The sequence below is a fragment of the Lingula anatina genome, chromosome 2 (assembly GCF_051362555.1).
Source record: "Lingula anatina isolate TDL-2025a chromosome 2, LinAna3.0, whole genome shotgun sequence".
In the NCBI taxonomy this organism is placed as follows: Eukaryota; Metazoa; Brachiopoda; class Lingulata; order Lingulida; family Lingulidae; genus Lingula; species Lingula anatina.
The window spans coordinates 23596607-23621589 of record NC_141768.1 but is presented as its reverse complement, the minus strand read 5'-3'; the positions used below and the strand labels follow the sequence as shown (position 1 = coordinate 23621589).

General features: G+C 36.6%; 3 protein-coding genes across 4 annotated transcripts in view; 2 read left to right on the top strand and 1 right to left on the bottom strand.

Moving 5' to 3' along the window:
- The window catches only part of LOC106182025 (dynein axonemal heavy chain 7), a 32301-nt gene extending 23590 nt beyond the window's left edge, over positions 1-8711 (bottom strand). The window contains exons 1-17 of the mRNA XM_087004033.1: positions 8541-8711; positions 7560-7752; positions 6202-6331; positions 5777-5879; positions 5369-5473; positions 4892-4970; positions 4434-4632; positions 4015-4134; positions 3593-3776; positions 3080-3259; positions 2615-2887; positions 2303-2430; positions 1787-2090; positions 1413-1559; positions 1055-1191; positions 546-681; positions 89-355 (exon numbers count right to left, since the gene is read on the bottom strand). Coding sequence (XP_086860159.1) covers positions 89-355; positions 546-681; positions 1055-1191; positions 1413-1559; positions 1787-2090; positions 2303-2430; positions 2615-2887; positions 3080-3259; positions 3593-3776; positions 4015-4134; positions 4434-4632; positions 4892-4970; positions 5369-5473; positions 5777-5879; positions 6202-6331; positions 7560-7752; positions 8541-8567 — 2712 coding nt within the window. The 5' untranslated portion in view covers positions 8568-8711. The remainder of the gene's footprint in view (positions 1-88; positions 356-545; positions 682-1054; positions 1192-1412; positions 1560-1786; positions 2091-2302; positions 2431-2614; positions 2888-3079; positions 3260-3592; positions 3777-4014; positions 4135-4433; positions 4633-4891; positions 4971-5368; positions 5474-5776; positions 5880-6201; positions 6332-7559; positions 7753-8540) is intronic.
- Positions 8712-9131: 420 nt separating this feature from the next.
- Positions 9132-11041, top strand: LOC106182026 (uncharacterized). The gene is made up of 4 exons (XM_013566649.2): positions 9132-9317; positions 9642-9793; positions 10238-10314; positions 10569-11041. Exons 1-4 carry the CDS (start codon positions 9167-9169, stop codon positions 10711-10713), a joined length of 525 nt encoding a protein of 174 aa, XP_013422103.2. The 5' UTR covers positions 9132-9166; the 3' UTR covers positions 10714-11041.
- A 1024-nt stretch (positions 11042-12065) lies between these two features.
- Positions 12066-24983, top strand: part of LOC106164740 (metabotropic glycine receptor-like) — a 29493-nt gene continuing 16575 nt past the window's right edge. The window contains exon 1 of one of the 2 annotated variants that reach the window (XM_087005322.1): positions 12066-14324. In XM_087005322.1, coding sequence (XP_086861448.1) covers positions 13471-14324 — 854 coding nt within the window. In that variant the 5' untranslated portion in view covers positions 12066-13470. Of the gene's footprint in view, positions 14325-16376; positions 16399-24983 lie in introns of those variants that run through there. The other variant, XM_087005323.1, reaches the window with a different exon arrangement.

Below are 24983 nucleotides of genomic sequence, written 5' to 3'. Positions count from 1 at the left end.
GAAACAAAAGTTAAACCAAACTTTTTTTCACATAAAACAAGTGACTTCACACATGAATCAAGAAGACATAATAACCAGTGAGACTTACATCTTTCCACTCGATCTTCATCTTCTCCATTGCCTTCTCGAGCGAGTATTCCTTGCTGGCAGACTCACTGATGGACTCCAGCTTAGGGATGTACTGGTCAAGGTTCATGTCCACAAACTTGGACAGACAGGTATCCTCATCTGGCTTGAACCCTGGGTAGTTGATGATTTCTGCTATCAACTCCCAGTGACGGTCTCTCAGGCCTGGGTTAAACAATGTCTGGACCAGAGGGAGGTGGTCACGGAACTCCTCAATCTTGGATTTGGTCTGAGGTTATAGTAAATACCAATGTTGTAATTTAATCCAACTATATAATCAGGATAGAATCAATTAAATTGATATACATGTACCTACTAACTCATCCATGCTAAATTAAAGTTCTTTCAGTACAGTGCCTGTAAAATACAGATCTGATAGTGATCAAATAAGTATGTGATACTTTAAATTTTTCTCTTACCTTATTAGCAATTTTCTTTGCTGTTGGTATAGCATCAAAACCTTTCTCAAGTTTGTACAGGTTTCTCCAATAATTACCAACTTCTTGGTCTACCTGATCTGGGTTTACGTTGGACATAGGGCCATCCATCCATTCTCTGGGGAACAGAGAGAACAGCAATTCAGCCCACACATCATTACTATTATTTCATAAAATATTAGTAAATTTAGAAATATCTTACTATCAGTAAAAAGATCTCATAAGATTAAAATTGTCTGACATCTGAGAAACTTTCCTGAGTTTTTAGTCTCATTCAAAGTAGGCTTCAGAAAAGTTATATAGAAATCAGTCATTTTTTTAATTTTTCAAGAGCTTATCAAAAATACAAAGATGAATTCCACCAGAATATCAGTAAAAGAGATTTGCAAATACAATAATATGATTGTTGACTTTCAACTGCATTGATGAATATTTTCTAATGCATCACTTTTTTTTTTATTAGAGGACTGCATTGTATCTTTTATACTTACTTATATTTCTGTCCAAACTCCACTGTCTGTTCATACAAATTCTGGTAGGGTTTCAGTATGTTGATGATTTGCATCCTCTGTGGGTAGGCACTGGTCTCCCAGCCAAATGCCTCTTCCTCAGTGTTGAACTGCTCAATCTGAAGGCAATGTTCAGAATGCTTGGAATTCTTTCAAATACATATGTTATGTAAGATACTTATTTTTTAATATTTCAAAATTATTTAACAATAAAATAATGCAAAAGCCTGACTGTGGCAACCCTGTTAATCAAATCAATAAATTACACATGGAAATATCCTACAACCTTCTCTGCACATTTTCCACTGATAATAGTAACCTTTAGTTTCCAGTTTCCTACCTTTTCAGCTGCAGTCTGCAGCTTGGCATCTAGTGCCTGGGCCTTCTTCAGATACTTCTGTATCTCATTCAGGTCACCAAATGATGAAAATTCTTCCACTTGCTTTGCATAACTGTCCAAATCTTCCTGGAATCTCTCTCTGCGATACTGCAAGGAATAATGGTTTCATTAACAACATTAATGTTGGTAATATCATCAAAATGTGCTACAGAGAAATGTTTGTTTATGTTGTATTGTTTTTTATTTCTGTCTTTGCAATATGTGTTTCTCAAATAATCATCAGTTCCAGTTCTTGTTTATATTTCCTGTTCTTATATAAAACTTGTCTCACTTAAGAGATTTATCATTATTACATTTGTTTATACTGTACAAACCTTAAGATTCTCCTGGAACTGTGACGTCTTGTCATCTACAATGAGTTTATGTTCCTCAAAGATTTGGGGCATTCTTCCATGCCACATAAATGTGTTGCTGTTCAGGCGAATCTCTGCAGGGGAAAACTGAGCAAAGTCTGCCAGGAAAGCCAACCTGTCCTTGGCACTGACCAGTCTCTTCTCCAGTTCAAAGATCTCCTTCTTCTCCACATTGGTGATATAGGTGTTCAGCTCTATAAGCTGCTCAGTGTTGGCAGGGGTGGCCAGAGCCTTCTCCGAGATCTTCTCATAGTCATCACACAGCCTGCAAATACACAACAAGATGTTTATAGGGTAATTCAAGGAAGAGTACAATCATAGGCTTTATCAACATGGCTGTGTGATATTTAAATTTTTTTGATAAAATGTGACATTATTTATAAATTGATCTGATAAATTACGCTTTAATTATTGAAGCAAATTGCTGATCATGCTTCAATCACTTAACAAATCATGACATGACAACATGTTGCTTACTTTCTGTTTTGATCCTGATGATCTTTCTGCATCTTGGCCAGCAGTCTGTTAGCAAATGTGTCTGCCCTTTTTGCCAAGGCTCTCACTAACTCATCACAATGCACTTCAAACATCCCCAGGCGGATTTTCTGTAAATTGAACAGGTAAAGTCAACTGATGTTATGTCAAACTATGTTAGCACTTGTCAGACAAACTGTGCACTTCAACATTCTGCACCATTTGAATACACCCCTGCACCAACAACCACTGAATGAAATTTTTGTGTAAAAAAAGAAAGACTTTTACTCAGGAGAATTTAACTCCCATTATTACCTTTATGTTGTTGTAAGTGATGTCATCCAACAATTGTTTGTACTTCTTGACCTCTGCAACATATTCATCAAAACTGTGCTCTTCCTTCAAGAACTGCTCCACATCTGCCTCTGCCTGGTTAGAGATGAGGAAGCTGTATTTGTCATAGTGCTTTGCATGGTGGATTGGCTTGACACTTTCCTTCTTGATCTCAGCTTTCACCTTGTCCTCATGGGCAGCCCTGATCTCAGGGAGAATCACTGGCTTCAGGAACTGTTTGTTTGTACTGCCACTCTGAAGATATAAACAAACAAACAAATAATATATAGATAATCAGAGATCGAAGGAATAAATATATGAAAACACACTTTAAATATGACTAAAGCTTGAGGCAACATTTTCAGAATCTTTAATGTGTGTGTGTACAGAAACATAACTGAAAATGCCTAATGCAAGATACTAGTATAATCATAAATAACTCCTCACCCATTCAGAGTACAGTTTAGTCTCTACTCTGGGTACCACATTGACAGCTCTGTCCATCACTTCATATGCATTTAATAACACTAGCTCAAAATCTTCAAAAGATGGCTCAAACTTTATCTCGGACTTGTCCAGGATCAGTCTCAGCACAAAGCCAGCATGTTCATAGGCTCTGGTGGAATGCTGAAATTATAACATGTTCATTAGTTTGACAGCTTGCTGATGTTATCTAATTGTAACAGTTTTAAACAAATATATTTAACACTTAAAGATATACAATTGATATCTTTAAATTTATCCTATGTCATTGATGTACCTGTAGCCATTTTTAAGGAGGGGATCACTTTCATTTTCTTACCCCTTTAGTTGACCCAAACTGAGAAAGGCATGGAATTAATGCCAAATCTGGTTTCAGAGCAACGTTTTTCAGATAATAGGACAGGTTTTTCAACCCCCACTCCCCCCTAAAAAAAATCCAATGGCTACAGGCCTTTCTAATCATATAAGTAGACATACCGGAGGCTGGCATATCAAGTCTGTGTAGTCTGACATGGACACCAGACACAGTGCCTGCAGTTGTTCTGTCATGAGGGTGGCAGCACAGTTGAAGAACTTCTCTAATCTCTCCTGGTCCTGGTTGCTAGGAACCTGCTTCCTTTTGTTGCCTTGGTAAAAGATATTCTGGATTTCGGGAAACCACCTACAATGTGATGTTACATGATGCATTAATTATAAGTGAATCCCAAAATAACACCAGTAACAATTTTGAATATTGTAACTCCAACTGCCAACTGGATAAATATGCTTTAAAGGTTCTTTCATTTAACTTCATATTTTTCAATGACCATATTTGAAAACATAAAACAATTTCCTCTGAAACATTTATTTACAAAATCATGAGTCAAAAGTTTGCTATTTGATTCAACAACGAGGCTTACTTTTTCAGCAGCTTTTCCTTGGCCGAGTCTACATGTCTGATGCACAGCTGCTGGAATGTCTTCAGGTCCATGGACTCTGTTCTGTTGTGGAATTCCTCTATGTCAATCAGCCTCAGTTGCCTGCAATATGACCAATAAATAAGTTCTCACTCAAAAATGTCTTCCACCTTTCCTATTTGGCAGATTTCTCTGTAATTTAACACTATAAAATATGAACCTGATAACCCAAATTCTAGGGCCGGCTGACAATACAGTTATTCCATCTAAATACATTTCTTCACTAACTGCAGTTATAACAGGTAGAGATGTATTACCTATATGTTACAAAAGCAATAGCAAGGCTGTTCTCAACCTTGCTGTCTAGTCGTATACAGGACAGGACATGTGCCCGCAGTGTAATATAAAATCCAAGTCCTTACCCAAAGGTGGCATGCCACAAATCCAGCACCTGCATCATACAGGGGTTGGTGACATGGAGGTGGTCAACTGCTATATCCCTGGCCCAGGTGTAAGACTTGTACCAGGGCTTGGGAACAACCTGAAGCTCCTCCCTGTGGCCTGGCAGGTGCTCCTTCTCATCCGATTCCTTCTCTCTGGGATCCTTCAGCACAAAGTCAACTGGAAAAAATAATTAGTGCTTGCTTTTCACTGCATATTAAATATAGAAACTAATGGAGAATTAACTGTTTTTTTTAATCATCCAGGCATGCTTGAAAGAAAATGAAATCATTCCTCAGAGACTAGAAGTGATAAAAGTGACAGAAATTATAAAGTTGTTTTAATATGAGTAAAAAAATAAAGAATGTGTGTTCATACCAGATTTTTTTTCACATCCAACTTATTGTAGTCTAATTTGGCAGATTTTTGTGCAACTTACCAATTGCTTTCTTCACACTAAGAAGGTAATCTTCTCTCATTTCATCAGACAGATTTTCTATTGTTTCAGTGTGTCCAGTCTGAAGATTTAAAAATATTCCCATTCAAACTGCAGTTAACATTATTAAAAGACGCAAAACAGGTTAAATATCAAAAAATGTAATTTAATCATGCCCATTTGTCAAACCTGATCCTCCTTTCAGTACTTCAGTTGACCACAGCAAGTTTGAAGCTTTAGAGCTATTTACATTAGAGTAAATGTTCCTTGTTTCTGCAACACTTCAAAACATATGATGTGGTAAATGTTAATTATACATAGACACAACTGTTAGTGTACATTAAAATGCACATCAACTAATTATGGTTGATTTTTCAAAAACATTTGGGCAAATGAAGTTTTGTGTGTTAGTTTTATAAAATAATGAGCTGTTGTTTTTACAGAGGGTTTCAAAAGAGCACGTGTGCAAGCAAAAATTACCTTAAGTTCCCCAGGCACCAATTTCAATACATTTTCCAACCAGTTGTCTTCCATGGGAGCAACATGTTCTGTGTCAATCCCATTGTGTATGTAGTAGTAATATCTCTAAAATTACAAAAAAAGACAAGTCAGCTTATTTAAGAATCAGTGTGAGACAATATCATTTTAACAGAATGGTAAATTGAACCTAAAATAAAACAATGAAAAGTTTTACAAAACCAAAAAAACAATTACAAATTCTACTGTTTTTACAATTAAATAAATGTTTTTGTTATTAACCTGTGTCACAGTGAAAATCATATTTCCCATAAATTCACCATTATCTCTATACCACATTGCTGTCTGTTAGTCTTTAACTTTTTAACATTTTAACAAATAACTTCTAACCCATTCTAAATGTAATCTTACCAGGATATCTTTCTCTGCACTGGTTGGTGACCCAGTTCTTGTTAATGGTGGCAGCTCTCCATTGGTGGACATGGGTCTGCTTTGAGGGGGAGTGTCCTCTTGCCTGACATACAGAAATCTTTGTTATCAAACTATAAAGAATTGTGTTTAGGACAGATTGATAACCCAAAAGCTTTAAAAGTCATGGAAAGTACAAAGCCATTGATAACGTTTTTTTTTTTTTTTAAAGAAACAACATTTTAATGTACATAACAAATAAAGTCAAAACACTTATTCACATGTTAAAATGTCAAAATATTTATCAAGACATAAATATTTAAGAAGACATAAACCCATTACACAGTCACTTTATGAATAAAAAATGTAAAAGGTTACTAACATAATAATCCCATAAAAAAAATAATAACGTAATTATAACTACTCACATGATAATATCAACCAAAGCTTTCCTGAAATGCTCCCTATCTTTTCTTGGGGTTGCAGCATGGCCGTTGGCTTGCCCATTTGCATTCTCCCAAGTCTTGCTACGACCATGTTTGCCTTTTTTAGGTTCTCCTGAATATATGGTTATTTTATTAATTTTGGCACTATACTTACACCAATAATAACCTTTTTCAAAGGAAATGAATTAGAAACTACCATTTACAGAGAATTATAAAGATCCCTGCATAAATTTTACTACCTCGTTTTATGCATAAATCATAACAATGGTAATACATTACAGATATAACATCCATAAATAGGATGCTGTAGTTAATACCTTTTAACACACAATATCTGAAAGAACCAATATAAAACCAAAGATAGATATATATATATAGTAGAACTATTTTATAAAATAAAAGATTGATAACAAAACTTTTATTATGATTACACATCAGCAGTAAATAGAGAAAATGGGGACAAGAATGAATGGCAATTTTTAATTCTATGAAAAAAAGGAAAATTTGACCTCATATTACAGGTTTATCATTCATATATATGACTTTACAAAATACCAAGGATATAGATGTGCCATAAATGTGCTTTTGAATAAATAAAACTCATATGAAGTAATTCATACTTGAGAACAGGTGATTCCATGGGATGAAAAAAATGCATTCAGTACAAGCAGAAGTGACTTCTTACCAGACAATGAGTCAATTTAGAACAAGTGCCTTGACGTGGGATAGAGATGCTATGATTAACATCTTGCAACTATTTTATTAAAAGTAGTATGTTTCAAATACATGTACAGACAACAAATAAGAACATAATGGACAAAATATTTAAGTTCAGGGTATGATAGAGTGCTAGGGTTGCATATTTATGCAATTCTTTAAATATATCCAAATATAACCATGCAGTGTCACAACATCAAAACACATTGTGGACTGAGGCATCCACTTTCTTTTGTTACCAAATATTAAGTCCTCCAGATATTCATCAATATCCTCTGTTATAAGTGTGATAATATCATTGGCTGTAAATAATGATCATTTTAATTTTCCTCTTCTTCTTATTATTTATCATTTTATAAAAATACAAAAATCCAATGACTAAACCACAGACATCCTTTGTTGTTAGTAAAAAGGATAAGTTAAAATGGTTAAAAAGAAGACAGTTCATGAGCAAACAACTATCATATCACAATATATGTGTCATATACATTATAAGTCAGACTAGCATAATGCAGTACAAAAAAGTACTTAAAATATATCAAAACTTGAACATCAATATTTGATCAGTGTGGGTTGAATGCAAATGCATACTTTTAATTTATAAATACATCTTCATTGCTTACTTGCTGTCAATTCTGACACTAAGTCAATCCCAAGCTTTTGGTCCTCATGTTCTACCTGGGTTGTCAGCAGAAATGAGGGAGGGTTCTGTTGCCATGACGGCTTGGTTCTTTTGTTTGGCAGAGTGGGAAGAAATCGGATTGGGTCATCTGCTCCTTTGCCCTTGGTTTTCTGTGGCCCATTTCTTGGAGAAGTCTAGACATGAAAGTAATATGCCATGTGTCACATTATTATACTAAACTACATGTATTATCAAAGCCAATGCTATTTTGTCATGTGATTACCCATCTGCCTGTGCTCTTTCCTGTTGTTCTATTTAGTCTACTGTCATTCACTTGTCATTATTATGAATTATTTGGAAATTTACTTGCATTATACATATATAACCTTTAAATTCTTTGGCCAGTGAGATTATATAACAAATGTTCAACCCAGCAATGGCCTCTGTTCTCATACTATTTGAAAGGTGTAAAGTTTCATGTTAAAAGGAGTTGCCAAACTAATTCATCTGTAAGATGAAGACATTGCTCAAGGTCACCACACAAATTAATTCAGAAAAGTCGTTGAAGTTGAACATCAGACAGCTATAAAGTATGTGTGGGGGAGATACTGCAAAAGTGCCAGGATGTCCTTATTATATTTGGCCAGACTAGAAGACTTAATACATATGTGTGTGTGTGTGTGTGTGTGTGTGCATGCGTGCGTGAGTGTGTGCGTATGTGTGTGAGATAGAAAGGAGAGGTGGGAGAGAGAGTTGAGAACCAACCTCATCTTTAAGTAACCTGTAACAAGCAAAAATTTTGTACACAATCCCAACGATATAAATTGCAAGAAAAACTATTGGATACTTCATAAGGCTGCACCCAGGCGTTGTTTAGGTCTTCGAACACGTCTCAAATCACTGTCAACCACTATTATAATATAAGTTGCAAGTTGCAAATGTGCCAGTACATGCGACATGGCAGTTATTTTACCGTTCTTACCTTGCTCACTCCGTTAACTGCTGACATTTTTAGGAGTGCAAAACATCAGCTCTCCACTAACGTGGTCATTCGATATTCTAGCTAATGATAGCACGAAATTAATGATTATAAATACAAAACAGATTCAGCAACTCGCAATATTTTCTCCGTCAAACAAGATGGCGGATTTCGTGCTGCACGTTGCCAAGCAACAATGTTGACATCTCGTTGTGCAGAGAAAAAAATTAATTATTCAAAAATCATTTATATGACATAATTTATATATTTTCTTATTAAGAAACACAAAATGTTGTGTAAATATGTCAAACAGATACTTTTATAGACAGAGACATTTCTTAAACCTGCGAAATGTAAAATTAGGACTTAAAATGCACAAGTAGCGGAACAAAAGCATATACGATAATGCTTAATGAAATAATTTCGTTTTCTTTCTTTCTTTTTGTGGAAGATAATACTATCAATTTTTCTTTTTATGTTTTACAAATATCAGGAAATGAAATGTTTAGAATATATGCAGATCATATAAAATGTTGTTTTTATCAAACCTTTCCATTTTACAGCCTCGCTTTTAAATTCACCATGCACTGGCAGTAAAAACTGCAAGCGAGGTCCCACATGTTTAACCCATGGCAATGTTTAGAAATGGACTTAGTAAGGTTATTAAATTTGTAAATAATGTCAGCAGAGAGACGTATATCGTAGCTATTTTGACTGTCTTCAGCTGTGGTACACTGTCCACTTATTATGCTTGGACTCGAAAGACAAGGAGGCATTATGGTTAGTGACGTTAAATTAAATGTTGTTAGGAGAAATAAAGATAATCAAGTTTGTTCTGATCTTCATTGACAAAGCTGGAACTGGTACTGGTTCTCAGCAGATACTTACACGTAACAAATTCACCCCCATTTGAAAGTAAGGTAGGATAAGTTTGGTTTTACTATTAAATTCTATTGCAAAATGTTAACATTATTTCTAAATTTTTATTTTGTTGGAGTTAAAATCCAATCTAACCCTTTATCTTTCAGTTTCATACTGAGGGGTATTTGTAAATGCCTGGCTTTTTACTGACATTACGTTTTGTTATGTGTCTTTGTCTTCCAGCCATGTTTAGTGACCAAAATTATTACAAAGATGCAGTAGAAATATTAAAGGGCTATACACCTGCTATTTCTTACCTTGGAGAGCCTGTCACAGCGAAACCCCTGTCACCTTTTGACCCAGCCTCTGTAGTGGGGAATGAATTAAGTGTTGTGGTAAGGATATATGTTTTGAATATTATAAAGTCATATCAGGGACAAAACCTGGCTATATAATACTGAGTACTTTCATGTGGAAACTTAATTTTTAAAAGGCACTGAACTCGACAATTAATTTTTAAACAGTACTGAATGCGACAGGATTGCACATTGGTGACCATATGATACATTAAACAGTATCTACTGTAGGATCTAAGACAGTGCAATCAAAATCAATTTCTTTAATAATAAGAGTACTGGTACTACTTTGTTTTAAAGAGAGATAAGACTTTCATGTTTTGTTGCCATATATTGTAAATAAAGGAATAAGTTGGTGAGATGGAATGTAAGCTAGCTTCCTTAAAGTTAGTGTCATATAGTATGACCAAGATGATATAGGTAATTGTTGGAATGAGGAGCCAAACCAAAATTTAAAGGACAGATTAATATTTTTCATTTTAGATAAAGATTCCTGTGCTTGGTCCTAAAGGGAAAGGACATTTGTTTTCCTTTGCTAGCAGGGAGAAAGAAAACACAAAGTAATGGATTTTTATTAGTCTACTTTTTGTCTTTAAATGTTAAATTCTAGAGATTCTTTTTTCCTTTGTGTTGTCATGTGAACTTCTGTTTAGAACCAGAGTTATTCTTTCTGATGGATAGAAAAATTATTTGCCAGAATAATGTTTTTTCCCCAGGAAGACTTTTAGAACAGTCGTTTAGTGTTTTATATTTAAGACATTTAGTTATAATATATACTTTATATTTAAATATCTCAAATGGATTTTTTTTTCAGATTCGAAATTTACAGGTTAGATTTTGAACAGTATACAAAAGAATACACTAAAAGGTGGACATTTTATATAAGTAAAAACAAGTTGACTGAAGAAATGGAAACAAAACAGACAGTTTTGGATAAAGTGGAAGTTAAAGAGGAATAAATAATTGAAGATAGCAAGGATATGAAGGGGACATCATATTTCCTTTTTTCAGAGGCAACATATTTAAAATAATTCCTCCAAGTAAACCTGTTGCGTTGTTCATGCCCATTAATATGTATTAGTAGTGTTTATAAAATGTTGAATACAATTAAATATTTCTGTTGATGTTATCTGTATACGCGTTAAGATGCAGTTATTGTTGATTTACTTCAAATGTCACTTTAATATTATTTTGAATGTGGTCTTAGTGTTTAACACGTAAACTACTGAATTTATGACAATAATCCTTATAAAGCCAGTCTTTTTAAATAAAATTGTGATAAGTAAATCCACGTGTGATTGCATACGCATTTAAGACTGGGTTCCCATGCCTAGATTGATCCATCTGGATCGGTCTAACTCCCTGGGGAGTCTCAATAAATTGCTATCAACTTAACGGGATTGATAAATGTCTCTCATGCCTACCGAATCACCTAGGGGTAAAGATAATTACCCCCTAACAGCTTTACTAGGCGTGACAGACATTTAAGCTGGTTAAGTTGATAGCGATTTAGTGAGACTCCCCAGGGAGATAGATCGATCCAAATACCTGTGGGAATGGTCCCTAGACACTATTTGGCAAGACACTATTTGGCTATGTGGTTGTGACGTCACGTGCAAGTTGGACATTTCACAATATTTCCCCATCCTCAAAACACCGTTGTATATCTTTCAAAATAATAATAAGTAAGTGTAGAAGTTTTTTTGATTTTTTCGAAAAATGTGTTGCTATAGATATAGACGAAAAATAATGAAGAATGACACGATGCTAGAAACCGCAGGTTCTGAAACCGTAAACGTCAGATGCGGGGACCAGAATATTTCATGTTCATGATGATGTATAATTAATTAAGTTAAGCTTGGGTCTCGATATGACGCGCCTGGTTACCAAAATATTTATTCCTTTCATTGATGTGAATAATTTTAAGCGTTGCGAATCTGCATTAAACCTCCAGATATTGAACTACGAAGAAGTTTCCTAGCCATATTACAAAAAGTTTCACTATAGTTGCCTGTTCACTGGATGAATGCAACATTGCACCATATAAAGCATAAAAACGTATAAAAAATGTTTTAACAATTTTGTGCGAAATTATTGGAGTGTGAGAATTTCATTTAGCGAAAAACACTTCACGATGAAGAGTTTATTGTGTTAGACAAGTGGCACCATATATAAACTGTCATTACTAACATATGTCCCCGAGTCTTTCACGTGCTCATTCTCTCGACAGTAGCAGCATGATTACAGCTCGATCAACAAAGGGATTCTGACACTTTCTTCTGTTATTTAAGTTTGTTAATTAATCATATTCTGTTCAAATGGATATGTGAAAGCAACGTCTTTCCTTGAAGTTGAACTGCAGGCACTTTGATTTTCGTATTTAGCCATTTTTGCGCCCGCAATAGAGCCTAGAGAGCGTTCAGAATACATCTGTAGTAATACAGAAACATATGAGATTAAAGATCAGCTGGCAATTTATTTGTATGAAACCAATCGGACTGATTTCACAAGACTTTCGGGTAGAACTCGTATATTCCGCAGTCGACATTTCTCAGAGCGGCCGCCGTGAAGGTTGGCAGTGATGATGGCGTCGAGTCTGTCCATCAGGCAGCCAAATATAAGACTATGTAGATCGTATTGATCGCAAACCGGCAGACAGCTCCATGTGTTTGGTAGGTTTGCACACCTTACTACTCTACGGACTCCATCTCGGTTTAATTGGCTAAAGACCATCGTGTATGGTTTGCACCGGTAAAGTGTTGCCGATTAAAGAGGTAAAAGAGGTTGAAAAGAGAACCTGGGAGCTTTAATTCGCACGTGCACATATACCGATCGACAGACCAACGTCCTTCCTTCGCTGGGTTATATACTGCACGTAGGTGGGAATGATTGTGTTGGGAATGATCACTCACCTGAAGAAACGAGCAAAGAGCAGCATCCAGACAGAAGAAGATGACAGATGAATGTCGTTTGAAGGGACCCTGATTTTCTAGCGTCTCGGAATCAGACGGCAACGTTTGGTTCTTCCAGTGACCTGGTATAATCTGAAGTAATAATTCACTTTCAACGGGAATGATCAACGCATATTATTTTCAAGCGAAAAGACGAGTTTCATTTTCATATGTGTTTGATGAAATGATTGGTCAGTCCTAGAAGATTCGTATTTGGTGACCGTTTTATGTATGGCGACTATTTAGGAGACGGCGCGCAATGACCCAATTTTAATAACGAAGGCGTTTACTAAGAGAATACCATCAGATATCGCAGGCCAACTGTCTCGAAAACGGAAGTTTTTTTCTGATATTTTGACCAATATCTCAGGACGATAGGCAAAGGTCACGTCTGTATCGCAGAGCCTAAGAGACTGCTAGAGAATGATCGCAAGGAGGCAGAACGAATGCATCAGCTTACCATAATATTAGTTCTGTCATTACGACTGAGGAATATCGGCAACCGATTATTTTATTGAACTATTAAAGCATACGTGAGTTGGTTCTATGGAAGGCATGCGGGCACTAGTGTTTCCGCTCTCCCTCACCTTGAGTGAGAGTAAAGCGGCGGCACCATCTGGGTTTTTACATAAAGGTTGTACAGTATCTACTAGAGGTTTATATGCAACGGCACCTAGAGCTAATGCCTGGCTGCAGAATGTGTCGATATTTGCTCGGCCTTCACTGTAATCAGTTCGTCGCACTAGCCATTTTCTGTGCGTCACTATGAGGGCTGCGACGGAAATGTTGTTCGTTTTCCATATTCACTTGGTTTGGTTGACTTGCGTTATCCACGATTCACTCACAGTGATCGCAGCCTCGTCAACGCATTTCATAGGATATTCAGGAAGGACCCTTAACACGAGAGACCTAAGAGGAATTGTAGAAAACCCAGCTCTGGCTTCTAATATGGTGTCAAATTCACCGGAGCTTCCCAATGATTTAGATCAAGCCACGGCGTTGTTGGAATATATAGATAGCATAAATGAAAGAGCAGACGATAGTAACTGCTTGAACGCGAATCTTGATGGTTTTTTATATCGACCGTCAACATCAGCATATACTGGGTTTCAGTCACAAACACAAACTGCTTTGACAGTTGCTAATATTCTGAACGATCTTCTACAAAACCCCCGTTCCATACAAGCGGAATGGGAAGCTGAGAAAGAGTTCTATATTTCATTGGTAAAGTCAGTAGTGAGTGGAGACAGTTCTATACATGCTTGTAGTCTATGGTTTGATACAGATGACCAAAAAAGCATTTTAGGATGTAAATATGATGCATATAAAAACACAAGTACCCATACCAGAGTTGTAACACATGTTAGAAATTGCACACCGTCATACAGCTACCCTCAAAACACTGAGAGATGGTTCTTGACACAGAAGCAAGACAATTTCTCTTATTTATTTTTACCACATGAGTCCACCACCGCCCCAGTGTTGACCACAAGGGAGTCTGGGAAATGGTCGCTGCCGTATTATAATTGCAGCAACAGCAAACACGGCAGTTGGCTTATTACGTATTCAGTGCCGTTTTTTGGCCTCATTTCCACTCGGACAGAAAAGACAAAATTCAAGTAAGTAAACTAAATTAATTTGAACATTTCAATAAAAAAATAAAAGAATCAACATCGGTAGCGCACGAAGCCCCAAGAAATTAACATAGCTATTTTTACATTAATTTACCTTGATTTGATAGGGGTAGATCTCAGATTATCTAGAAATGCGTATACAGATCATTATCGTCTTAGGCAGAATTGATATGTCACTGACGCGAGCGTTTTCGCGAACAGCCTACATATAGGCGTTGCTTACTGCATTTATAAGTGGAAAGCAATACTACTCCTGTAGATGGTATATTAAACCCGCAGCGATATCAATCAGGGCTAATATTGTAGGCTCAATGGATGTATTATTGTCTGACAGTGTGGTTTCACCGGAGCCTTTTATAAATGCTTTTTCACCACGAGACTCTGGTATTGCAAAAATACAGATTTAAGCCTAAATTCTAGGCACTTAATTCATGTTGACTTGATGATGGCCGGGCTTCCGATGAATGTTTTTTAAAGGTTATATATCGTTATATTCCAGGGCATATTTTATCGATGCATTTTCCTCAATTTAATGCAGTGTTTGAATGTTCCTTTCATCGGGGTTGGTAATGTAGCTGACAGATTACCAATCTAAAGCCCTGAACTTAAACCAGAGTGGATCACGAAATGCCGTAGTTTTCATTACAGCTAGCGTGTATAAACCGATGCCACGCACGTCAACCATATAACCATGTCTTCTTTACGTAATTTCTAGTTGATTAAATTATTCATTGCAGGAATTAATGGTTATTCGAACTGGATTTAATATTGCAACAACTTACATGTTGTAAACTACACCACATGGTTATGTGTTCGTATGGGGTCTAATATACAGACGTGAACCTGTAGTAGTATCTGTAGTTTAGCGATAGCATGTAGACTATATATATATATATATATATATATATATATATATATATATATATATAACGTGTATATAACGTGCATATATATAACTTAAAACCGCACGTGAATGCAAATATAATCATCCAACATGCACTGTATCAAGTAAAAAGACCACCATATAAACCGCGTTTTTTATTGACCACTAAGCGTCATGTTTCTGAATGTCCATTAACAGATTAAGCCACTGCACTTTTACGGAAGGGTCACCACTTGACAGTGGTCACCGCACTGATAACCGACCCAATCAAATTACCAACAGGAAGAAAATCCCATTAGTTTACTAGTTCGCGCATTTGTCAAAGGATAACAAAGTGAAAATTTACTTTCATCAAATGCAAAAGTGTTACATTGGCCGAATTTCCCAGGAACGCCGTCAAACAAAGATTCTTAGGAAGTAAGCAATAGTATGTGCTACGATGCGCAAAGGCCTGTGCCGGTTTAGCGGCAAAATGCAGGGGCTTTAATCAATAGAACAATGCACAATTATTGCTTTTGGAAACTCACTATGTACAGGTTCTATGTGAAAGATAATTAGTTTCAACGTATGTGTGCATACGTCCCTACTAGTGAGCGTGCGCGCTCGCATATATGGCTGTGTATTTTATTAGAATCATGCCACGTATACAAACGTTGACATCGTATCAAATCTAAAAAAAATGGTTGCTTGGGCATTTAGTGAAAGTTTTGTTACGTTTTATTGATTGTCTACACTGTTCATATTGTTGACATTCAAGTACATGTAAAACTGCATTTCATCAGTTTACGCATTTTGATCTCTCTGGGATGGGGACAGAAATGGCTTTTGGGATCTTGCCCTTTGGATTTTTTGTTCTTGTGACTCGATTCTAAATCTATCTAGAATTTATTTGCATTTCCAATTCAGATATAGTTAATAAAGAGTAGTTTTCTGCATCGCATTTAGTCTTATATTCCAAGGAGACCGTTTTTTTATTTAGGGATATTTTTGTAGTGTCTCAAAGTTTTCTTTAGGCTCCAGGACACTGGTTTCAGCTTTAGTATATAGGCGATTCCTATCATTTTGGATGTTTTATATGTATATGTAACATATTAGTAGATAATAATGTTCATACACAGCGACGTCCAGGGTACCCTACCTGCACCACATAGCCTAACACACGACAAAACAAATGCGGTATGTATAATTTTTTAAAAGTCATCTTCGTGGTTTTATTATGCAGAGACGGTATACCATGTAGTTTAGGTGATTTTCAGGGGACATTGGAAACTCCCCTGTTTGCATGCCTCTGCCATTTCGAGTTTACCGCAGACGACCGCTTTTTAGCAACTTGGCTATTCTTGTTCTCACTTCAAATGGTTTGCTTATGGTTTTTTTTATACCGGTATAGATTTTTGCTGCTTATTCTTAGTTAGAATACATTAAGGCTTGTCGAAGATGTAAGGTCAATATTTACGAGAAATCGCAGCATTTTAAACGTTTTGACTTTGTTGATAAACGAAGTGTTAAACATGGCGGCCAACGGTCCACGTGATTTGGGTTCTGCTTCCTGTATGAATGCCACATTTCACAAACTGGAACTAGTATCTGATCATAGCCTTTATTATTCGAGTAAATTACCAAGTTTTTAACATTAATTACACGTATCATGGCCATTATCTCTAACGCAAATTTCACAGACAGTCTATAACCTCGATAGTACTTAAATGATATTTGTCTGTTTTGTCTTCAGTTAACTAATATGTTTGGAGTGGGACTCCAAATTGTATAGCAAAACTGTCACTGAGATTCATATTATGTCAGCCTATTTTATTAACTGACAATAAGCCAAGCAATTGGATTGGCATGCTATCGCCCACGTCAAGTACTTGTTTATCGCCTATCTCATATCCCATCATTACTATCTGTCCTCTTATCAGTCCTAACCTTCATGCAGCCGCACACCATGCTGATGGCCGCCCGGGTTGGCCTTGTTGGTTTTCATTAAAAGCGGTGTCCTCTCGTGAATGTTGCTCCGGAACTTACCGAATAAGAGGTTATTGATGTAAAATATCGCTAGTTATGATATGAAGGAGTTTAGTATGCTTTCCAGATTATTCATACTGGCAATACCCCGCAAAACGCATAACGTAACAGGTTTTTTGTATTGTTAGAATTTACTCGCTCTTTGTTGGTTCATCACCAGAAACACAAACGTCTAAGTGGTATCCAAAACGTGCTCAATCGTGTACACTTTTAGTCGATGAAAGAGATTATTCATCGAAATAGTTTATTTGCTATATATATGGTGGGAATACGTCCGAAATATGTACGCCATCCTCAGTTCTTACCATTATTGATGCCTTAGCGCTTCTGACATTTGCTTTTTCATTTTGGAATAAGAGTCATAATTGTACATTGTGGTATTTGACATTTTTTTACCAATAGCAACAGTAGTTTAACACACGAAACTTTTATTTAATTTATGAAGCTCATGAACTTTGTATTGTTTTGTCTCATTGATATACAGTAGGCCTATACATGTACTTACTTATATTATCGGCCAAATTAGGAATTCATTTGTCTGCGATATGAGCTATTGCAATCCATCATACCGCTTGCCATTATGATCTATTTCGATTATGTGGAAACTATACGTCTAAGTCTAGAACACTTATTATTAGGGACAATAAAACAACAATAAACCAGGAATACCGTAAGTTGATAACATGCAAGCAAAGGCGCATACCAAACCTCAGGCCATGTACCTTATAAGCTAATTGCGTTACTAAAACTCAACTTTTCATATCCCAGAAGGTAGGCCTTGGATAAAACAATTTCCTATAGAACTAGGAGTTAAGTTTCTATCTGTTCCGATCAATACTGGCACGTTATATTATATTTAACTTCGAGAGGAGGGCTATATTGACACTTTCACTAGTGTTGAATGGGAGTTTTATTAGCTCCCAAGTGACAATAAACTAGAGAACGGTGGTCTGATAACTGAAATGTATAACATAATATGCGCAGATAGAAAATATATTTCGCGGCAGGTTTCTGTGATGACACTCACGAAATCGGATCATGAAGCCCGTTTGGTTTCTTTGCCGACGCATTGCAGCTCCACTACAGATACGCGCGCGCAAGTGTGTTTGTGTGTGCTTGACATGAGAGTTACTAATTCGTCATGTGATTGCTAATCATGTTACTTTTCCGAATTCTCTCTCTCTCTCTCTCTCTCTCTCTCTCTCTCTCTCTCTCTGTTTACGTACGAGAGAGAGAGAGAGAGAGAGATGAAGGGATGTTGTACTTCCCCCGTTTAGAACTCGTAGGACATTATCACTACTACTCTATACGACAATATGAGAAAACATCGGTTAAGCATCGTCACGAATGATATACATCAACGCATTCTATTGAGTCTCTTTTTGTCCATCCACATTCCAGGTTTGACGTCCGCCATCTAACTTTCATCTAAAATAAAGGTTTGAACCGTTTAGACAATATAGCTTTGTATAATAACGTGCTCTCCTCAAAAGATCAGCTAATTTTAGTTAGTATGGATGGGGATCGCTTAACAAATGTTAGTTATATTGATCGATTTTGTACTCATTGCAGTTTCAGAGATTTTCAGTACTAAATTTTGAAATATGTATTGAGAAATCAATACGAAATTGCCTGGCACTGCAACCATTTTAGTTGGATGAGAAGGGATGTGAGGGAAGGGGGTAGTCATTTAAGATGGACAGTTTTGCTACATTATACTGTATGTTATCAGAGGCCATTCATCATATTTCTTGAATTAAAAATAACCTGTTTATGGGCAGTTGACCGCCATTTTGCCTGAATTTTCCTGTATTAAAAGTTCAGTCTGGTATTTACTCCAGTGTAAAGCACATCCATTTTACTAAGAACAGGGCTATACAAAAGTACATGTATATGTACATTGTACAATGAACTTTGCTGTAAGCTATCTGTATTCTCCATCAACCACCACTGGGACGCAGTCTGCCAATCTGAGAGGTAGTTTGTCGACTCTAATGCGGTTGAGAATATTTCACGTTAATGATTATTTTTATCATTTCTACACAAATCCCCCAGAAGTGACACATCTGAGGTACCCCTGTGGCCAACCTCGATCTGGGTCAGTGAACAGCCGCTCAAATGTTCCGCGAGCAAAACTGTGGCCTAAAATTGATTACGTAATCTACTGGTAGCAAATTTAGTCGAGGGAATTTCAGAATGGAATATGTAAAATTAATGAATCAATACCAGTATTTTTTGTTGATAAGTAACTCTTGCAGTTAAAGAAAGAATATAAGAATTTGTTATAAGGCAATTTTTTTTTAATATGACGTTTCAAAAATGAGCAAAAGGATAAGATATGATCACTATTTCAAATGGCAATTTACATGTACTCAGGATAATTCGATGTTCAACATCTTTATAAGTTGTACAGTAGTACTTATGATGATTACAATGAGCACACCTGTACATTGTTTGGTTTTAATATCTGGTCAAAATTATGATTGAGTAGCATACAGGACCAAATGATCCTATGAAGAGCCAAGGAAGGCCTTTGCTGAGTGGTATTCATTATATGATTTACTAGTAAAAGTGCCAAGTTGACCTTCAATAAGTCTGAATAAAACATCGAAAGTCGAGATAGACATGGCACAAATATTCATACCAATGAGAGATAGTAAGTCCGAACAAAATTCAAAAATTGATCCCGAAAATTGTGTTGAAAATGAATGAATACGGAAAAGTTGGAGTTGGACACTAAAGAAAAAATATCGAAAACGCGATCAAAATCCGATCCATGGAGTATAGGCAATCTTTCAGATGGGTTTCTTTCGCATTAGAAGACGGTCCGTTATACAGCAAAAACTTGATCGATTTTATTTGACCACTAAGCCTGAAATAATCTTTCTATCCGAAGAGGCACATGCGGCGCTATGCTCCTTTTACACAGAGAGTCTGAAATGTATGCATTGTATTTGTCGCAAAAGTACTGCATAGTGGTCAAATAGATAAATGAATAAAGATAATTTTGAAAATTGCGAATAAATTGCAGGTTGTGGCACTCGGATTTTTTTCTCCTTGTTTTAGTGCTGTTAGGTTGGATTGCATGTAGCCTCCCTTCGCATTGTTTTATTGGTTACCTGAATCCATTGAAAGATATGCAATTAGCTTTCAATCCCTAAAATCCACAGATTTGGAAATTGATGTTCGAAAACTAATCAACTAACGGTGCAGCCAGAGAAATAGCGAGTATGAATTGCGCATAAAGTATTTATCATGGATCCCATGGGTCAAGAAAAATGCTAGCGAAATGGAGTTGGTTTCAATTTATTACATTCCATGATACACGTATAAAACACATTCACTATTCTGGAAGGTCACGTACACGCGCACACACACTCTCACAAACATGCCCTTTTGTAGTTCCGGATTGAAGAACTCTGATGTCTTGTTGAATCTAGGGCGCCTTTCAAAAAAGTTCTTCAACGGGCAAACAGCGCAATTAAAACCACTCTATTCGACCTTTTACAGTATGTCTATGATGTATGGGTGACTTAAGGGTTGACGCTGCTGAAAGAGCAGAGGTACCTCTCCTGCAGATACGCCGCGTTCTTTCTACGATCGTGCTGCCTGGCTGGTGTCTTAAGTCTTAGTTCCAATTAGTAGGAATCTTTCCTCAAATTACAGGTAAAACCTTACACAAGTAAAACGAATCCGTCCAAGGCACAAGCTAGTGAGAAAATGCCTCTTATAACTCTGCCAACTTGTGTAGATGTTTTTGTAATAATTCTTAATTACAGGAGCGTGAAACCGTTTTACTAGCCCAGGGATTGTCTGCTTCTTTATCACTAGGATGATTGGCAGCGTAGCTAGTTTGTGAATTTTAAGGGATGCCGTCAATACTGTATGTACTCTACGGAAGTTCACGTTGGATCCTCTTTCTACGCTCTGCTACTCTCCTGTTATTAAATGATAACTGTATGGTGCACGCCATACACTGGGCTTCATTTGAACAGAAAGAATGTTTTGAATCCTATTACTTGAAATAACATATTTGCAGTCCCCAGATTTAGCGGTTTTGGTTTTAAAGTAGTCTTTTACCTCAAAGAGTTGGCCTTTCAAGGCATTGAAAGGGTGCCAATCCATTTAACCTTTGTAGCAACAAATCGTCACAAGAAGTAAACTAATTATCTCAGAAAAAAAACGTACAAACCACTTTTCTCACCGGGTGATTAAGCTCATGGTTACCAACGTTATGTGTTTTCGTATACGTCTATTATATAGAGTCTTTGTAGCACTTGCACATGTAGTAGTGCGTTTTCATAGGGTGTTTAAGGTGTCTAACTGCTAAAAATGCATAATTTAACAAGCTTTCAATGCTTAAGGTTTGAACAGCTGTACCGCGAAACGATAAAAGGACACATTCCTGTCATTTGCCGAATAGATTGACTTGGATCGTTAAGTACTAGTAGGGGCACAATCAGAGGCCGTCGTCTCCAAGTAATAACTTATTTGCTTGAAAACTCACTCACAGGGGCGGATTTACACCGACTTCTGGGTCTTCCGGAAGACGGTCAGATTTTCAAGTTTTCATAGACGGGTATCTATTTTTTTCTGTCGGAAGACGGTCAAAAAAGAGGGATGGATCAATAAAGATAATTTGGAAGCCTGTCAGAAAATATCTCTGGATCCGGTACATGTTAAAGTACGCTGTTAGAGTACAAATCACTAAAATAAGAAAGATGGCAAAGCAGCAGATATATATATATCAAGTAGGAAGCACTTAGTGGTGAAGAGAGAGATGGTAAAGCCAGAAAAAGTTCATCCACAGCAGATTAGCATGTTTCTAGACCTCCAGATATCATTTGATATTGAAAAGATATAAATATGCAGACTTATGTACATTACAGCGTATAATGTAATAGCCTCATCTGGTATATTAAAAACGTTCCACCCAGATTTTATGGCCGAAAAGAGACCAGTAGTATTTGGTGTTCGAACTACAGAATTGTGTGAACTTATTTGCATAGGGCACTGTAGCCATACGTATATTGGTCCGCATTAACAAATCACATACATATATACCGGTTGATAAACATGTAGGCCTACAATTGACCATGTGCGTGTTGGGAATATATTTGAGAAAAACGCATGCATTGTAACAGTAAGAGCACATTTCTATAAAGGTTTGAATGTAATACGTGTCACAAGTGATATTGAAGGGTTTGAGTTTAGAAATAGCGATGGTTCATTTGCCTTTAGCCTCGTGGCATTTACCTCCAGAGAAACTGTCTCTATTCGAATTGGAACCCAATGCTTATTAAACAGTTAATAAATTTTCTCGTTTCTGGGAACTTTTTGGGGCGAAATTTATCGCAAGTAACTTCTGATGTGCCCATTTATAGACGCATACCTTGGATATAACGATTTACATTTCAAGGCAGGAACGCCATTGCCATATCATTGGAGAGCAGCTATTTAGAATTTAACATTCCAACAAAGCTCCGACCATTTTGATTGACCGATCCATTCCCCCGCCGCCATCCCAATTAAAACCGCTTGGATTGATATCGACAGTGTGGTTCAAAGGGTTTCGACCTTTACTCTGGATGATATTTTCCAGCGAATGATTAATTTATGAAGGGCAGTACAAATTGCACATTAATTTGCAAAGGTTCATTATCATCATGAAGATGCATGTGCATGTAGATATAGTGGAAGGAACACTTTTCTAATCGGAAAGGTTTTTAAGAACCTTAGAGAACGTTACATAACAGATAGAGAAAAAAACTTTGGGAATTGTGTTTTGGCTTATTTACGCGTATGGGGACTGTCATTGGGTACATTTAATTTCAAGTAACATTGTCTTGGGCACTTCTAGTAGGCATCTCATCTTGGCAATACGTTTTTGTTCATTTATTTTAATCAGAAAGTGTCGATGTAACGATGCTATTTCTACTGCTGCGAAGAGTTAAATTATCCTCCCCACCATGTCGTTTTACAGGCCGTGCCCTGTCGTCACAAAAAGTTTGGATTATTCAATCATCTTATCCTATTACTCAAACCCTTGACTATTTGTTTCTTTAGAAAATCAAACAAGTATGCGGGCCAGCTGAACGAACATTCAGGAAATGAGGAAAGTTTCTATGAGCTGCACAATTTGTCGCCGTGAGTCTTCCATTAATTTCGCCTTCAGATGCAGAACCGGTTTCGAGGATTCATTGTCTTTCCTTTTTACTATGATAACTTTCTATCTGGAACGCTAATTGTGAATCAGAGGCCGGTTGGGCATACTTATGCTAGGCCAGGTTAAGACTTCAAGCATTCATAATAAAAATTTATTAACGGTTTTATTTGTTTCCAGGTGCATCAATCTACATATGGGTATGTAGCGTAGCATTTGTAATAGTAGATAATTTGATATATTTAACCAGGTACTTGACCCCTCGTTTTATTATTGGGTTTTATTGCTCACCAAACTTCCTTCCCGTGTATTCCTACCTGGAGACTTGCATCGCTGAAATGATTGGTTTTGAATCGCAACAGAAGAGGCGATGAGACGCTTCAGAGCTGTTAGCAAAGATTAATGTGAAAATGCACGCTGCGAATTTTGCGCAGTTTTCCTACCCTTCAGGTGTGCCAACAATAAAACTTTAAAAAGGTGTGATAGTATGACCCAAGTGCTTTGATTTGACCTGTAGTTACAGCGCATGCGTAACAAAATGCTTCAGAAAGAGTTTCTAAATATCGGTGTATGCCGTAACATGGAGTCGTGACTACCAGTTTCAGGGAATTTAATGAGAGAGAGAGAGAGAGAGAACTTGCTGCCAATGCTTGTCTTTATTAAAAGTGGAATATGCAATATTACCATGTTATGTTTAGTTAACTGACCTTTGACACGTGGCCATTTCTTGGCCACAAGATAATTAACCCTACATTATCAGGTTGCCATTTTAATAATTTCCTCGTTATACTATGTGCCAGAGGTTATGGCTTGTATCCTTTCCTGTGTTGGTATGCCTTAATTATAAATACGGCAGTGATGTATAGATAGTAAACGTAGAATTAAAAGATGATGGATAATGATTTCGGTAACTTTAACAGTATTTTTAAAACATTTGTATATTACAGTCACATATGTATACGTTGGTTTATTTTTACGTGCACGCCCATGTACGTGTAGTCTCTTTCTTTCCCTCACACACACACACACACACAAACACACACACACACACACACGAGAGAGAGAGAGAGAGAGAGAGAGAGAGAGGGTGAATCCATGCCATTTGATCTTAAGCCATTACAGCATTTCCAGCGTCGAAACCCTGCATTGGATTTTGGATCGACTGATACCTATTTTCCATAACTTCAATCGATAGATCACGCGGGGATTGGTCTGTAAGAAGTAATTAAATCTAGGAAATTCATGATATTTCATTCTTTGTGGCAGTTCTATTATTGGTCGGTCAAAGTTGCTCTTGTATCATAATGATAGAAGTATCTGTAAACTGAGGCTTCTCATGGCAGTGATATGATACAATACAATACCACAGATCTGTATACAACACCAAGCACCCGCTCTATACAGATATATCATAGTCATATTTTCTATGTCTACATGTCCTGCAAAAGTACTTATCTTTCCCAATTCAGAGCTTAAAAACGATAAAACCGCTCAAATAAAGGTACCTGTTGTCGACATTTCCTTCTGAAATATTCAGAAAAACACGGCGGTCTAAAGTTCTGACTAGGCATTT